Below are 18,306 nucleotides of genomic sequence, written 5' to 3'. Positions count from 1 at the left end.
GAATAGAACGGAATGGAAATGCACCAACAGGGCCAGGGAAAGGACGGTGGCACGGAACTGTTCTACACATGCATTGCTCTGTGCACTGGGCTGCTCTGTAAAATGCACTGTGGTCAGAAAAGACGGGGAAACACCACTCTCACTGGTATGTTTTAACAGAACTGGTTTTCTATGAGAAAAATAGCGAAAGATGCTGGGAAACCAGGGAAGGAAAAGAATGACTACTTGAAGTAAATTCACAAAAGCAGATGAACTCATACAAGACTCGGTGAAAAGAACATGGTTGTGGAGTCAGGCAGATCCCGTCAGTATTATGGCTACTGACCACTTCAGAAACTCAGGGATGTTACCTGGCCTGCATAAGCCTCAATTTCTTCATCTCTCAACTTGTCATTATAAGAGGTGTTCATTACATATTTTCTTCTTTTTTCCTATTGCTTCAAGAGCTTCTTCTCTTTCAAATAATCCACTGTTATTTAGTTTCCCACTTCCCAGGACTTCTTTAGTTTCATAAGTCCTCCCTGATGTGGAGGTGTTGGCACCCACAAAAAGATGAAAAAACAAAATATCCACGTAGACAAGTCTGTACTAACGGTTGCTGCTGTGAAAGTTGAGGCCATTCTACAAAAACTGTGACACACAGAGAAATCAAACTATCAGGAATAAGTACACCCAAAGCCCCTGACCAGAGTCGATAAGCTGCCAGCATGACGTAGGGATGCAGACATCTTGTTTCTGCCTAGCACATGGGGCAGGAAAGGAAAACAGTTTCCATGAGAAGTGGAAGGCTAACACCTGTGCCCCATGCAGGCTTGCAGCAGTAAGCCAGACAGGGCACTTAACACAGGAATACTGGAGCTGAAGACACTTCAAAGTTCCTCACAGAAGCAAATAAAACCGATACAGAAAGACATCTCCACAACAAGGCTTCAGAAGAGTCAAAGGAGGGAAAATAAAACCCTTCCCAGCCAAAACCCACAACCACACTATTAGTGAGAGTCAGTAATTACATAAGTGAACTTAGAAATAGGACAATGGTGCTTTACCAGAAAGAAACAAATACTACAGACCCCCATTAACAACAGGTTTGGCACTTGAGGGAGAACAGACAACTGGACGAATGAAAGAATCCAGAACTCAAGAAAACTGTGTATACAGGAACACCTCAGAGATACTGCGGGGTCGGTTCCAGACCACTGCAATGAAGCAAGTATAGCAATCAAGAGAACCACATGAATTTTTTGGTTTCCCAGTGCATGTAAAAGTTATGTTTACTCCACACTGTAGTCTATTAAGTGTACAGCAGCATTATGTCTAAAAAACAATGTACACACCTTAATTAAAAAATAATTTATTGGGACTTCCCTGGTGGTGTAGTGGTTAAGAATGCACCTGACAATGCAGAGGACACAGGTTTGATCCCTGGTCGGGGAAGATCCCACATGCCACAGAACAACTAAGCCCGTGCTCCACAACTACTGAGCCTGCGCTCTAGAGCCTTCGAGCCACAACTACTGAGCCCACGCACCGCAACTACTGAAGCTGCACGCTCTAGGGCCCGTGTGCTGCAACTACTGAGCCCACATGCTGCAACTACTGAAGCCTGTGCACCTAGAGCCCTCAACAAGAGAAGCCACCACAGCAAGAAGCTTGTGGACCACAACAAAGAGTAGTCCCTGCTTGCCACAACTAGAGAAAGCCCGCGTGCACCAACGAAGGCCCAACGCAGCCAAAAATAAATAAATAAATAATAATTTACTGCATTGGGAGTGGCCAAGATGGCAGACTAGGAAGACCCTGAGCTCACCTCCTCCCATGGGCACACCAAAATTACAACTATTTACAGAGCAGCTATCAATGAGAATGACCTGAAGACTAGCAGACAAGATCTTCCACAACTAAAGATATAAAGAAGGAATCACAATGAGATGGGTAGGCGAGGTGCAGACATGGTATAGTCAAGACCGATAACTGCAGGTAGGTGATCCACAAATGGGAGAATAATTACAATTGCAGAAGCCCTTCCCAAGGAGTGAGGGGTCTGAGCCCGACAAGAGGTTCCCCAGCCTGGATGTCCTGCACCAGGAAGATGAACCCCCACAACATTTGCGTTTTTTTAAAAAATTTATTATTTATTTACTTATTTTATTTATTTTTGGCTGCACCGGGTCTTAGTTGAGGCATGCGGGATCTTCATTGAGGCATGCGGGATTTTTCGTTGTGGCACGTGGGCTTCTCTCTAGTTGTGGTGTGCAGGTTTTCGCTTCTCTAGTTGTGGCGCGCAGGCTCTGGGGTGTGTGGGCTCTGTAGTTGTGGCGCAGGGGTTCCAGAGTGCATGGGCTCTGTAGTTGGCAGCACGTGGGCTCTCTAGTTGAGGCGCGAGGGCTCGGTGTAGTTGTGGTGCATGGGCTTAGTTGCAACACTGCATGTGGGATCTTAGTTCCCTGACCAGAGATTGAACCCGGGTCCCCTGCACTGTAAGGTGGATTCGTACTAGACCACCAGGGAAGTCCCAAACATTTGGTTTTGAAGGTCAGTGGAGCTTCCTCTAGGGAGAGCCATAGTGCTGTGGGAAACAGAGACTGCACACAAAATCTCAAACACTCCAGTACCCAGGGCAGAAGAAGTAATATGAAAGGAGCTACTATGAACTACTTCATGAACTACTTCTATGAACTACTTCATGCCAATGCATTTGAAAACAAAAGAAGAAATGAACAATTACTAAATGGCAGTAACAAAAACTTACTCAAAAAGGAAATATGAACAGCTTTAAAAACTCACTGAAGACATTAAATTCATGATTAAAAATCTATGCTCAACAGAACAAACACAAATAGTGTTGCCAGGAAAACTATAAGACTAATATACCTCTGATACCAAAGCTGGGCCAGCACAGTAAGGGAAAAGAAAAAGACTAAACTCATTTTTCAATACTGATGCTAAAAATACCAAATATTAGCAAAAAAAAAAAAAAAAAATCCAACAATTAATAAAAATTAACCAAATAGTCATGCTTAAATAGGGTTTATCACTGAGTTGTAAGAGTTCTTTTTATATATTTAATATTTTGGATACTAGCCCCTTAACAAATATATGACTTGAAAATATTTTCTTCCATTTTGTGGGGTTTTGTATCATTTCTCTAGTAGTGGACTTTGAAGCACAAATGTTTTTAATTTTAATGAAGTCCAGTTTGTCTATTTTTTCTTTTGCTGCTTGTGCTTTTGTGTCATATCTAAAAATCTCTGGCCAATCCAAGATTATGAAGATTTACTCTTTTGTTTTCTTTCTTCTAAACTAAGAACTTATAGTTTTTGCTCTTAAATTTAAGCCCATGATTAATTTGAGCTAATTTTTACACATGGTGTGAGGTCAGGGTCCATCATCATTCTTTTACATGTGTATATCCCCTTGTCCCATCACAATCTGTTAAAAAGAGTATTCTTTCCCTACTGGATTGTCTCAGCATTCTGTTGAGAATCAATGGACCATAATTTAAGGTTGTCCACACATTTTTAAGAGTAAGACACTGAAATGCTAATTGCAAGCACTGTGTAAATGGGCTTGGCTTCTTTGTAAATGGTGGGCTTCACTCTATGATAATGAGACACAGACTTGTTTATTCATCTGTGGAGACCCCAAACTCAAAATTTTCTGTTTTTATTCTCTTGACTTTGAGTTTCACCAGAGAGGAATCCTCCAGTGAGGTGTATATGAGGCTATAAATCTGGTTTCCAACTTTCTGAAAGCTGCGTTGGAGGAAACGGGATTAGCATCCCATTATTCATTATATACTTGCTTTCTGTTTTTAGAATGGCACCCGCCTCCTCACACATTCTTAGGACTTCCAATTTATATTTAGCCTTTCCGGAGAGTAAATCTCCCATCTTTCTGCAAGTCTACAGAGCTGAAATCTGGGGTGAGGATGAGTGGCATGGTTGCTTGCAATTTTTCTCGTAAAAATTTATGTATATGCTTAATTAATGTAAAAAAAATCGATCAGTACAATTTAATATAGCAATGAATTAGAGGAGAAAACTCACAACCATCTCAATAGATTAAAAAAAAAATTTAATAAAATTTAACACTGACTTTAAAACTAACAAAAAGTTCCCTTAGCAAACTAGGAAGAGAAAGGAAGGCCTATAACACCATACAGGTTATCCCTTAACAGCCATCCGGAACAGGATACAGAGGCCCTTGTTACCACTCCTATTCAACACTGCATGCTAGGTATCCTAGCAAATGCAATAACACAGAAACAAGAAGAAAATGATGCCTCATGACAGAAGTGAAAACTCTCTGGAACCCAGAGACGAAGCTATTAAAAGATATGCAATGTTAATTTCCTGGTTGTGATACTGTACTATAGTTAAGCAAGATGTTACCACTGGGGGAAACTGATGAAGGGTATATGAAATCTCTCTGTATTATTTCTTACAACTGCATGTGAATCTACTATTATTTCCAAATAAAAAGTAGGGAAAAAAAAGTTAAGCAAAATCTTTATGAAGAACGTTATGTAACTTCTCTCAGAGACATAAAAGACCTAAGTATACAAGTGACACACAAGGTACGTGGTGAAGAGATTCAGTATTAGCAATATACCAATTCTCTCCAAATTAATCCATAAATTCAATGCATTACTAGTCACAAACCCAAACCCATTTTCTGGTCAAATCTGAGCAGCTAAACCTAAACTCATAGTGAAGAGTCAAGGATAGCCTAGACAATTGTGAAGAACAAGGAGGTGAAGGACTCACTCTAGTCAAGGCCTATTATTAAGCTGTGGTATAAGCGAGGTTCTGGCACAGGGAGAGATAAATATACCAAAAGAATAGAAATAAAGCCAGAAACAGATCCTTTATAAGGGAACTTGACATATGAAAGAAGGGAAATTTCCAATCAGTAGGTAAAAAATGGACTATTCAACTAATAATGTTGGGACAACTAACTGTCATACGGAAAACAGGCAAATTAGACCTTTGTGGTAGGAAGGATTTTATAACCATAACATTAATGATTGGTAAGTCTGATTTCAGGACAAGTAAAACTTTCATGAGACCAAAGAAATTCACGAAAGTGAAGAATACAAGCCTCTCTCAGATCAGACCAGAAGTAGAAGGACATACTCAGGAAAATATCCTACAACATATTTTTAAATAGAATACTAAACACTTTCATGGCAACAGGCATGCTGTGGCAAAAGTATAAATATAAGCAAAGGAAAAACATCTACCAACTTCAAGATGGTGGTTATCTTGCCTGGGAGGCAAGAGTAAGTGATAGATGGGAAGGGATTTCTTTAGTGATACACTTGACCCCTGAACAACATGGGTTTGAACTGTGCAGGTCCACTTATACACAGATTTTTTTCAACAGTAGATACTACTGTACTACATGATCCACAGTTGGTTGAATCCATGGATGTAGAACCACATATCTGGAGGAACTGGGTATCTGGAGGGCTGACTCTAATTTATATGCAGGTTTTTGACTGCCCAGAGGGTCAGGGCCCCTAACCCCCATACTGTTCAAGGGTCAACTGCATTTCTAATGTTTTATTTCTTTTAAAAAATAGATTTAAAGTAAAGAGAGCAAAATGTTAATACCTATTACTTCTGGGTGGTAGATACATATGTGCCTGATATTTTCTGTATACTTCAATTTAAGAAATAAAAATAAAAATAAATAAAACACTGGAAGCCAGGAGGTAGGTAGCATAAGTGAGCTGAAGTTTCATAATTCATATTGTGAAAGTCAACAGGCACTGCCTATCATTAATCAATCAAGAAACAGTAGTGTAAGCATACTGCTAATATCTAGTTATGAAGGTAACCTCCAACAGATCTAAAATCAGAAACAATCCAGGTGGGAAAAAGTAGGAATGCTGTTTTTCATTTTAACTGTCTTCCCATTTGAAATATTACATGTGTGTATTACTTTAAAATATATATATATATATTTTTAAAAAGGGACAAACTCAGAAACCCAAATTGGAGACTATTAAAAAGCAGTTTCTGATCTCCAGAAATTTCTAAAAATCTTATTTCAGTTAAAAAAGGAATACTATATAAACCACTGTATACTTTGTTGAGTTTACCTACAGGAAACCAAATATAAGCCCTTGACTAGCAAAAACAATTTACCCTGAAACGATGTTGTAGTTGAGAGCAGGATGGTCTTTTGAGACAGGAGGAACAAGAGGTTCTGGTTGCCACTCTTCAATCAATTCTTCCTTTTCCTACAGGAGAAAAGCAGTTAAAATACAGTGCAGTGCTAATTACTGGACAGCAACTCTAGCGGTATCTAAGCTGTTCGTTGTAATGGAACCATCATAATGAACACACTGCTAGACACAGACGTCCAGCTGCTGTGCCTGGAAATGACACAGAATCACTATTGAGTTTTGTGCACTTAACCCCTCACCTCTTTCCTTATCTCAGGCTAAAGGCTCTTTTTCCATGAAGCTTTGTGGCTGACTGGAAATTTCTTAAAAACTGTATTTCTATGTTCAGGATTTTTCACTGTGGGAAGTAGGAAGTATAACTGCTACTGATGATAAAACAAAAAGTCTATAACACAAAGGTGAGAGGCATGACTGCAGGTAAGGGAGCTCAGCCTCTACTGCAAGATATGACAGACAGCCATGCCTTAAGTTCTTACAGGCATGACTGTCACAGGAAGGGATCAACTAGACTACAAAGCACTGTTTCTACAAGCCATTGGCAAGGATTCAGAAGTAACTGAAATATACCAAAAGACTCTCTTATAATAATTATTGTAGTAGGATTTAGTTGTTTGGAAATTTCTCATAAAAAAACCACTTTATTCTTTTTACCTGTTATTTCATGCATTCCAAGTATTTTGACTATTTTGAGTTTCTTATCCTTTCTTGAACTAGAAAACAATGTAATTTTGAAAATGTAGTCTGGATGTACAGGATGAGATGAGGCACCTGATGAACATGACAGCCACAGCAATTCTTGCCTTACATAGGCCCACTCTCAATACTTCTGTTTTCACACTCCTGTTAAATGCTTCCGTGCACTTTTCTCCTAATAGGCAATTCTAGGGCATGGCTAGGAGCATATTCACCTGATGCTCAGGCACTCAAAAATGCTGGCTGAGTAAATCAGCCAGTAAATTCCTCATCTCTTTCTGCCAATGACTGCACAGAACAGCAGCCTGAACAAGCCTGACGTATGTATCATGCATACTGTCCACTTGCTACCACAGAGACAGATCTGAGAATCAACTCAAGACTGCCTGGTATTCAAGAGTCTCTGCAGGGGACTTCCTTGGTGGTGCCGTGGTTAAGAATCCGCTTGCCAATGCAGGGGCTATGGGTTCAAGCCCTGGTCCGGGAAGATTCCACATGCTGCAGAGCAACTAAGCCCGTGCACCACAACTACTGAGGCTGTACCCTATAGCGCGTGAGCCACAGCTACTGAGCCTGCCTGCCACAACTACTGAAGCCCGCACACCTACAGCCCGTGCTCCGCAACAACGGAAGCCACCATAATGAGAAGCCTGCGCACCTCAACGAAGAGTAGCCCCGCTCGCTGCAACTAGAGCAAGCCCACGCGCAGCAACAAAGACCCAACACAGCCAAAAATAAAATTAATTAATTAATTAATCATAAAAAAAGAGACTCTGCAGACCTATAAAACTGAGAAGGGCATTTCTTCTTTGTTGCCATAAGTTAAGCTTTAGAAACACTCATGTAGTTTTTTTTTCTTCCACAGCTTTTAGGGTAAGATGTCAGTGATTACTGAATCTTGCTCTAGGTAAATTCTGCTTTTAGAGGGTTAGCCTAAAATTATGTTTCAGTATCCTTCTTTTAAAATGCATATTTGTGTGGATTGACTTGTTTAAACTTAAACTAAGAATATTAGGAATGATCAACCCCTTAAAAAGTTGGGCTAGAAATCTATTCCATGGCCTCATAATCATTCACATGGAGTTCCTAAATACTAAGGGAAAAAAGTAGAGACAGGATTTCTGGCCCAGATAGCCCAATCTTACTGCAATACTATCAAAAGTGTGTTCTATGGCACACTAATCTCACAAGGTATTCATAAAAAAAAGGCAGGGGTGGGGATCTATGGTCAAGTTTAGGGCAGTTCTCCAAACAGCAGTTCAAATATCCACTGTCATATTAAAGGTTACAAGAAATCATGCAATGAGACACCTCTTTAGTCTCTTTACCCAGGTTTCCAAAACTTATTTGCCCTAAGAACCATTTGCTGCATATCCCATATCCCCTAGGGGGGATACTGCCTGACCATCTCATGACAAATATTAATGATCAGGACAGCAGGGGCAGCCAGTGAAACCAGGGAAACAATCGCCACATTGCTGTAATTCCATTCCACTTGCACTTCCTTCTGTGAATGCTCCAGAAGAGAGCAGTGCTCCATCATTGTGCCGCACTCAATGCTGCCTTGTGAACCAAAGTTTCAGGCATTTTTGTGGGAAAACATCTCTCACCGTCTCTGTATCCCTAAGTAGTATTCTGGCACACTGCTACAGAGGCTGGATAAGGAAACAATCCAAGCTACAGAAACCACACTGCAGTCAAAACTGCTCTTCCTCTCACACCTGGGGCACAGTTATTAAGTGTTTCTACGTGCGTGAGAAGGTAGGGGATTCCACAAACCCCTTGGTCCCTCATACTAACAGACTCGAAGTGGGCAGGACTGCAAGTCCTCTCGACACTTCTGCTTCCTAAGGTTTGCCTAGCTTGGGCTGGAGCTGGGTCCCTTACCATACAGAACACATCAAAATTTGATTTGGGGTGGGAAGGTGGAGAGCAGTGGGATGGGGAGGATTCTTTCTAACTCTGAATTTCCTTTATAAAGACCACAGGGAAAACTTTCATTCAGGCTTCAGGAATAGTGGTGCTTTTCCCGAGCAACTCATGTAATCTTTCTTGTATACGGACATTTGAAATGCAGCATGCATCCATGCTTCCCGTCCAGCATCTAGTACGTTCCCAGGCTGCTGTTTACTCCTAGCAAAGTATAAAGGCCTGTAACATGGTACTGCTTTGTGTATTCACTTTATCCCTGGCTTCCCCGTATTTTGCTTACCCTGATTTCCTTACATTCCAGAAAATATTTTAACATTGATAGTTGAGCCACCACAAGTCCTTTTTCGAAAGATGTAGCAACTATAATCATACACCAAATAATAAAATAGAGATTTAACTTCTTACCTTGACTGTAAGATCAGATCGTTCTTGTAACTTGTAAGTTTTAGAGAAAAGAAGTCTGATTATCCAGAGTATTAAAATTCCTTCCAAAATAAGATGATAAGCAGGAGCCTAGGAGTCAGTCAAAAACAGAAGCAAACAAGAAGTGAAATAAACATTTCCAAAACCTGCACATAAAATTTAATTCACTTGCATATACTGCTCCCATGACCTTTAACCTATTTATTACTTCTTAAAATTTACTTTCAAAGCCCACTTCATTTCTACTCATTCCTTTTCCCATTTCTAACAGAAGGCAATTTCTCCTACATGAAAAATCTCTAAAACTGCAGCGTTAGGAATAAAAACATCTTTAGGAATAAAATTAATTTTTAAAATTAAATCTGACACAGAATTCCAATAGTCAAACAATATCAACTATCAGATCCTTCAGGTAATTTATATTTTTACTGGTGGGAAATGACTGTAACAAACATTTCACAGCTTCACAAGCCTTCTACAACCCCCACATACCATGGATAAATTGAGAATTATTTGGACACCAGTTTCCATAATTCTCAAAAGACTTTTGCACAACTTACTATATTTCCTGTATCCCCAATAGGCCTCTTTAAATTCTCCTTGGAACGTGGCAGAGAAAAAAAGACTTTATAAGTGCTTAAAGAAATAGCAGGTCTCTTTTCTACCACAGTTCCCCAAAAGTATGTAGTGTTTTCCGTGTCAACATCCACAAAGGTACCTTAATGAAATTATCCACATCAGGTCTTCTTTTCAACTGAACATTTCCAGGATAAAAGCCAGGCTGACTTCTATGTCTTACACAACTAGATACAGTAAGTGCATATAAAAGATTCCAGATATCAACTAAACCTCCATAAGTCAGTTATCGGGTGCTACATTCCAATAGGTTGTCATTGAAAAGTCATTTAAAAGAGGTATTTATGCAAGAGGGAAGATATATGTACATGTACAGCTGATTCACTTTGTTATAAAGCAGAAACTAACACACCATTGTAAAGCAATTTTACTCCAATAAAGATGTTAAAAAAAAAAGAGGTATTTAGAAACGTAAATACAAATTATTTTCAAACATTAGACAAAAAAAAAGCAATGATGATTCACAATAGTTAAAAAAGTTCAGAAGGGGGGACCAGGGAAACTGCTGACTATTTCATAAATAAACTTTCAGGTCATTGGACAAATAACTTTAAAACTCCATACATGTTACATATGTATGGGTACACAGCAAGACTCCTCAAATTCTGCATACACCGTGCACAGAAATTAGAAGCAAAACCAGAAATCTAAGACTATTTTTAAAATTTGCTGATCCCTCCTGACTATAATTCATTTAAGAATGAGGACTCGACTAAAAAAATCCTTTTGGTTTTATCAGTAATTGGATTATAGTTGACAAACATAAGTCCAAGTCACTAAACATTCCACTCCACAAAGAAATCCTAAGAAAAGTTGAAATGTCTACTGAATTAATAAAAATCACAAATGTGGCTTCTTTTCTTCCCTAGGAAATGTTACATAAAGGAGACCTTCTCTCAAGTCCCACTCATGGTCAATACCAGGGTATGAGAAGTTACATAGTCAAAGGGCAGTCTTCAAAAAGGCAGCAACAACATATAGTAGAAATTATTCATTTCTAAAAAAGAAATCTTAGATTTTAGTGGTTCTTCTTAGTCACTATAATCTACCTAAGGCTGGACATCACCTAAGCTCTATTTGCTCTCTTAACTGTTTTTTTTCAAAAAGTCCTGATGGGTTTTGCAATAATACATCTTGCATCATCACCCTTACCAGTAAACGCTATATTAAGTTTTAAGAAAATTATCAAAAGGAAACAGATTCACTTTAAGTGAATGTAAGCTCTGTAAGCACAGGGACTTCTACCTGTTCCCTCATTGCACTATTCCTAGCATCTAGATCTCTGCTGTCCAATACTGTAGTCACTAGCATCATTCAACTATTTAAATACACATCTAAATTAAATTAAATGAAAAATTCAGCCCCTCAGTTGCACTAGCCACGTTTCAAGCGCTTAACAGCCACATGTGGTTAGTGGGCTACTGTACTGAACAGCTCAGAGAACACGCAGAAAGTTCCATTGCACAGTGCATGGGAACTCACTAAATGTCAAATGAATGAACATTCTCCAAGACTGACATTTAAATTTCATATTATTTTACCTACTTGAAACAGCTGGCCTTTCAAAAAAGCTCCTAACTGGTCTTTCTTTAAATTTTTACTAAAATAATTTTATCTTTACAAGACAGAAGATGGGACGTAGGCGGGAAGAATGACAAACTATTTCACATACCTAAATCATTCGGCTTCCTTTCTAACCCCACGTCCCAACAAAAACAAAGTCCAACTTATTACAATTCTTTCCCCTATTCCCTGCTCCACAGTTCCGAGAACCTGTCTTCCCTGGGACCTCTCCAGACTGAGATTTTCCACTCTACTTTCATCACTCCGTTTTACCATCAGTCCCAACTCTTGTTTTTGACTAGCCTCTCTCCTGTATCCGGGCAGGACCTGGAGAGGGCTCCGCGCTCGCAGCAGCGCAATACGAGACCCCCGGCTCCGGCTCCCGCCCGTGCCTCCCTACATTCCGCCACTGGGAAATGTGTGCGCCTATGAGCCTTTCCAGCGAGGGACGCCGGGGGTCCGGGCGTAACCGGGCCAGGCCTGCCCAGGCCTCAGACCAAAAATCCACACAAAACGTCCCACCTCCCCAGGGCTGGGTGTGGTCGTGGACCCCTGGGGCCGCCAAGCTCACCTCGTAGAGCGCCTGTACCATCTCCACCAGCACCCACTGCTCCGCCACCGTCGCCATAGTTAGCCGCCAGGGTTTCCTTCCGGAAGGCGGGCCGCAGGCCCGTCAGATATTGCGCGGCGCGGTCCAGTGACGTCTACACGCCCGGAAGGCGGGGCTGCCGTGAGTTGGGCCCCGCCTTCTCGCGCCTGCGTACTGGGCGGCCGGTGGCTGCGCTGGCTGAGGAAGGTTTCGGGGTGGAAGGTCAACTTGAGGTCTCGCTTGGGTGAGGGGAGGGGTGGGAAGCGGCAGGCTGGTCCCCGCAACAGGTATTCACAACGTGGCCATTATGTGCCAGACCCTGTGATAGGCTCTCAGGATGGAGAGATTTTAATAAATGGCCCTCGTGCTTGTTAGGCAGTTGGGTGCAGGGAGTTATTAATGCAATCGCAAACATATTCTTTACTTTTAAATTACATAAGTAATGCAGGAATGCATTATCGTAAAAAAAAATAGACAACTCTTATATAGCACTTACTGTGTATAAAGCCTAGTCTAAGGATTTGCAGGTATTAAGCCATATAGGAGTTTGGTGTGGAACCTTCAAGAGCCTCTGTATCCCAACGTGGTGTGCACACACACTTCGGTTGGATTTCTTAAATATAACCGGGAGCATAGGGACAATATTGTTCTACAATTGCTTTTCTTCCATTCTTTTTTTGGCTATAAATCTTGTGTTTTTAATCAACGAAGAAGCCTATTTATTGGAATAATTTGTTATGTGTATTTCTCTTTCCATTTTATTTAAACATTTTCCTATTGGTGAACACTTAGGTTTTTTCTACTTTTTCACCTATTACAAACAATGCTACAGTAAACATTGATGTGCCCTATTGTCTTTCTGTGCGTGTTGGGGTATATCTGACAAGTTTCCTCAAAGTCGAATTTTACTCAATATGCATGCTAATGTCGATAAATACTGCCATACTGCTCTCCAGAATGGCTCAACCAATTTTAAATGTTTGAAAGTGTATTCACGCTCTATCTCATGATGGATATTATCAATCTTTTAAAATTTTTGGCCAATTTAATTTAATGGAGATAAAATGTCTCCACTGAATTTTACTTTCCATGCTGCTGGTTATTCATGGTTATTCTTATATGTTTATTGGCATTTGTAGTCCGTTTGTGAATCATCAATTCATATTCTTTGCCCAGTTTTCTATTAGTTATTTTTCACTTTCTAATGGATGTATGGAAGTTCTTTATGCATTCTGAATATCTTATATTTTCCTATTTCATATGTGACAATTATTTTTGCCCAATTTCTGTCTAGTTGTTTACATTGTCTTTTGTCATACCTATATTTTAATTTTTATGTAATGTGTCAGTCTGTTCCTTTATTGCCTGTGGGTTTGTATCTTGCTTAGAAAGACCATCTTCACCACACTTAGGTTTTCCTCCCACGCTTCAGTTTGTTGTTTATAGTTAGCTCTTTAATTATTCTGGAAATGATATTTTTGTATGATGAGAGGTATGGGCCTTTATTTTTTCCTAAAGGAATAACAATTTTTCTCAGTGCCATTTATTTGAGTAATCCTGATTTTCCCAAATTCTGTGAAATGGCACCAGCACTATGCACTGCACATGAAGTTGCCACTGTGTACCCGATGGTGTTGGTGCCCTGGGATCCAGTACCATGCTTGCGCACGCTGCCTCGCCCAGGTGCATTCACTCCCAACAGCCAGCTCCTGCAGTTTTCAGAGGCCTACCTTCAGGCTGCCAGAACCCATGTTTCCTACTCTCATGGAGAACTGGAAGGATCTGAGAACATGTTTTCTCAGGCAGCCCTTTACTGGGTGGGTGACTGATGGTTGCTGGGGTGTAAAATATTGGAGCTTCCTGGCGGCACAGAGCAAGACGATTCGAAGGGGTGAACCTCACCATCTCCTCTAGATTGAGTCAAGGGTACTGTGTGCAAATTCTTTGACACACCCATCAAGAGGTAGAGTCTATGTTCTCTTTGCTTGAATCTGGGTGTACCTTGTGACAACTTCTACAGTAGATTGCTGCTGCCATGTGGAGAGATCATGTGGGTACCTCATACACAGGAAAAGAGATGGCGAAGTGACCCCACCTGCTCCAGCCCCCTGCTGTTTGAGTCTTACCAGTCCAGGTGCCAGACATGTAAGGGAAGTTGCCTTCAAGATGACCCTGGCTCTAATCACCCTCTGGTTCAACCACCTGAGAGACTTTGAGTGAAAAATGTCTAGCTAAGCTCAGACAACCCCAAAATTTGTGAGCAAAACAAATGATTGTTATTGTCCTAAGCCACTGCTTTGGGATTGGTTGCTATGTAGAAGTTATCTGCTACAATAGATCACTGGAATGGGTACCCTGTGGAACCTTGCAGGCTTTTGCACTCTTGCATGGTCCCTGTATTATTTTCCTAAGGTTGCCATAACAAATTATCAGAAACTGGGTGGCTTGAAACGACAAAAATTTATTCTCTCACAGTTCTGGAGGCCAGAAGTCCAAAATCAAGCTGTCCACAGGGCTGCACTCCCTCCAAAGACTCTGGGGAATAATCCTTCCTTGTCTCTTCCAGCTTCTGGTGGCTCCTGGCATTCTTTAGCTTGTGACTGCACAACTACAATCTCTGCCTCTGTATTCACATGATCTTCTCTGTCCTATATGTGTCTCTTTACACACACTTGTCATTGGATTTAGGACCCATCCTGATAATCCAGGCTGATGTCATCTCAAGAGCCTTAATTTAATTACATCTGCAAAGAAACTTTTTCCAAATAAGACCATATTCACAGGTTCCAGAGATTATGACATGGACATGTACTTTGGGGGCCCACAATTCAACTCAGCTACAGTCCAATCTCTGGCCCACAATTCACATCTGTCCCACATGCAAAATACATTTGCTCCGTTCCAACATTTCCAAAAGTTTCAACCCTCATCTAAATCAGTTCAAAAAGTCCAAAATCTCATCATCTAAGTCATCTAAATCAGATATGAATGAATCTCTAGGTATAACCCATCCAATGGCAAAATTCTCCATCTATTGACCTGTAAAGCCAGAAGATCACATACAAAATACAAGGGTGGGACAGGAATAGGATAGACATTTCCATTCCAAAAGGGAGAAAATGCAAGGAATAAAGGAGTCATCAGTCCCAAGAAAGTTAGCAATCCAGCAGGGCCAGTTTCATTTTGTTTCAAGACCTGAGAATAATTCTCTGTGTTATGAAGCTACATCATCTGGGCACACAGCTCCATAGGCCTCTGCACCTATGGTAGATTGGTAGGTCTCTGCTGCTACACCTCCAGCTTCTACCTCTTGAGTCCATGGCTCTGCCCTTATAGTCATTCTTCATTTTTCTTGAAGGGGAGCATATGCTTATAGCTAAGAAGCTTTAACAGCCCTGTAGAATTCTGGAAATTCAACAGCACTCTTTCACTTTGTCCTGTCTCTGTCCCTTCAGGCCAAGCTGACCGTGTTTCTGCTGATACAACATTCTCAGAAACCTTGTGGGTCTCCCATGTATGTCATGAGACTGTGCCATAAACAGAGAGTCCTCCAGAGATCTTTTCTGAATAACCCCATCTCTACTTCTGGCTCTGCTGAGATGATTGAGTGGATCCATGAGTCACATATTTAATCTCTTTACAAAAAGTTTGTCCAGCTGCATCCTTGGCCCTCTCTCCAGAGCATACTTTCCCAACAGTGACTCTACTAATTTTTTCATCCTTTGCAATATGGATAACCCAAGAACCTCCCAAGTCATCAAGTGCTGTGTTCTTTTTTGCCTGACCGTTCCTTCCTCAATTTACCTCTTTCCTCTCATATTTTTGAAGAAACAGCATGAAGGAACCAGACCACACTTTCAACACTTTGCTTAGAAATTTCCTCAGCTAATTATCCAAGTTCATTACTTAAAAGTTCTGCTTTCCACCGTAGCTACAGGATACAATTCAGTTAGGTTCTTTGCCACTGTATCACCACGATTGCCTTTCCTCTAGTTTCTAATAACATGTTCCACATTTCCTTCTGAGCCCTCAACAGAAAGGACTTTAACATCCATATTTACTAACATTCTGGTCATGATGGGATCCCCATTCTCTAAGATGACAGACATTTTCTCTACCATGCTCTTCACTTTCTTCTGAGATCTCACCAGGATTATCCTTAAAGCCCATATTTCTACTTGCAGACTCTTCAAATCTTTTTCTCTCATGCACCTCAAAATTCTTCCAACCTCTATCCATTACCTAATTCCAAAGCCACTTCCATAGTTTTAGGTATTTGTTACAGCAGCACTTCACTTCCTAGTACCAAAATCTGTATTAGTTTCCTAGGGCTGTCATAACAAATTATCACGAATGGGGTGGGAGAAAAAAAAAGAGAAATTTATTTTCTTATATTCTGAGAGGTCAAAAATCCAAAATCAAGCATTTGCAGGGCTGTACTCACTTTGAAGGCTTTAGGGGAGAATGTGTCCTTTCTTCTTCCAGGTTCTGGTGGCTCCATTCATTCCCTGGCTTGTGGCTGCATCATTCTAATTTCTATCTCCATCTTCACATGGTCTTCTCCTCTTTCTCTGTGTATGTCTCCTCTGTGTTTCTTATAAAGATACTGTCACTGGATTTAGGACCCATCTGGATAATCTAGGATGATCTCATCTTAGAATCCTTAATTACAACTGTTACAGCCCTTTTTCCAAATAAGGTGACATTTACAATGTAGGATTAGGATTGGGATAAGACCATGTCTTTGGGGGCCACTATTCAACTTACTACGGCCTCCTTTCTTTTCTGATTCTACCACCAATCTCTCCCACCAGTTTTTCCCGAGAATGCTTCTTAACAAATCATTTTCACACATATCCTTGCCTCGTAGTCTGCTTCTGGAAAACCATACTTGATAGAGTTTGTATCTGGAGCATCTACTTGATTCCATTAATCTATTTTATTTGTGCCCATTCTGATACAATATTACTTAAAAAAAATAAATTACTTATTTTGAAATATTTTCAGGTCCATATGGCATTGTAAGAAATAAATCAGAGAGATCTCATGTCCCCTTTACCCAGTTTTCTTCAATCAAAACATCTTGCAAAACTATGGTACAATATTAAAACCAGAATACTGACATTGATACAGTCAGGATACAGAAGCATTCCCTTGCCACAAGGATCCCTCATTTTGCCTTTTTATGGCTACACCCACTTCCCCTTCTCCCTCCTCAGTCTCTGTCCCCTGACACCCCCTAATCTGTTCTCCATTTCTATAATTTTGCATTTTTAGAATTTTATATAAATGGAATCATACCATAGGGGAAATTTTAAGATTGGCATTTAAATTTCAGCGTAATTCCCTAAGATTCATCCAGGAAGTTGCATGTATTAATAGTGTTTCCCTTTTCATTACTGAGTGGTATTCTGTGATATGGATGTTATGTCATTGTTAGGCCATTGTTAGCTCTGCTCATTGTTAGGCCATTCACATGTTGAAGGACACTTGAGTCGTTTCCAGTTTTAGAGCTCCTATTAAGATTTGTGTACAGATTTTTGTGTGAACATCAACTTTCATTTCTCTGGGATTCATACCCAGGAGTGAAATTGGTGGGTCATATGGTAATTTGATGTTTAGTTTTACAAAACCTGCCAAACTATTTTGCAGAGTGCCTGTACCATTTTGCTTTCCCATCAGCAACGTATCAGTGATCTAGTTTCTCTACATCCTCACCAGGTGTTGTCACAATTTTTTACTTTGGCCTTTCTGATAGGTATGTAATTATATCTCACTGTAGTTTTAATTTGCATTTTCCAATTTTCATATGTTTATTTGTTATTAAATAAGGATGAGAGAGGTCTGTATATCAACCTTGGTAAAATGTCTATTTATGTCTTTTGCCCCTTTTCCAACTGGATTTTATGTTAACTGTTCAGTTTTAAGAGTTCTTTGTGTAATCTAGATACTATTCCTTTGCCATTAAGTGGTTTGCACCATGTTTTTTTTAATTCACTGTAGTTTTGTGGTATTTTGTTCTGGTGAATGTAGCAATTCAGTTGGCTCATTATTTCTTATTCATAACAGTCAGTTCTTCTTTCATGAGGTTACATTTTCTTTTCATTTACTCTTTCAACTGATATTTAACCAGTACCCACTATAAGCCTAAGGAGATAGGGACAAAGAAGTGAACAAAATCTTCAAAGATCTTTTTCTTCCTGGAGCTTATATCCTACTAAGGAAACCAGAAAGAAACAAGACAGACAAGGAAAATATATAGTGTCTTAGATAGTGA

General features: G+C 40.1%; 1 protein-coding gene across 2 annotated transcripts in view; it reads right to left on the bottom strand.

Annotated features, from left to right (window-relative positions):
- The window catches only part of LOC309665140 (serine palmitoyltransferase 1-like), a 93,367-nt gene extending 81,140 nt beyond the window's left edge, over window positions 1-12,227 (bottom strand). For both annotated transcript variants that reach the window (XM_082471375.1, XM_082471376.1), the window contains exons 1-3: window positions 12,012-12,227; window positions 9,224-9,331; window positions 6,153-6,247 (exon numbers count right to left, since the gene is read on the bottom strand). In XM_082471375.1, the coding sequence (XP_082327501.1) occupies window positions 6,153-6,247; window positions 9,224-9,331; window positions 12,012-12,068 (260 nt within the window). In that variant the 5' untranslated portion in view covers window positions 12,069-12,227. The remainder of the gene's footprint in view (window positions 1-6,152; window positions 6,248-9,223; window positions 9,332-12,011) is intronic.
- Between the last annotated feature and the right edge of the window lie 6,079 nt (window positions 12,228-18,306).

Source organism: Balaenoptera physalus (assembly GCF_965194825.1).
Source record: "Balaenoptera physalus genome assembly, chromosome: 7".
NCBI classification, from domain to species: domain Eukaryota; kingdom Metazoa; phylum Chordata; class Mammalia; order Artiodactyla; family Balaenopteridae; genus Balaenoptera; species Balaenoptera physalus.
The sequence above is the reverse complement of the archived record's forward strand: the minus strand, read 5'-3'. Positions and strand labels throughout refer to the sequence as shown.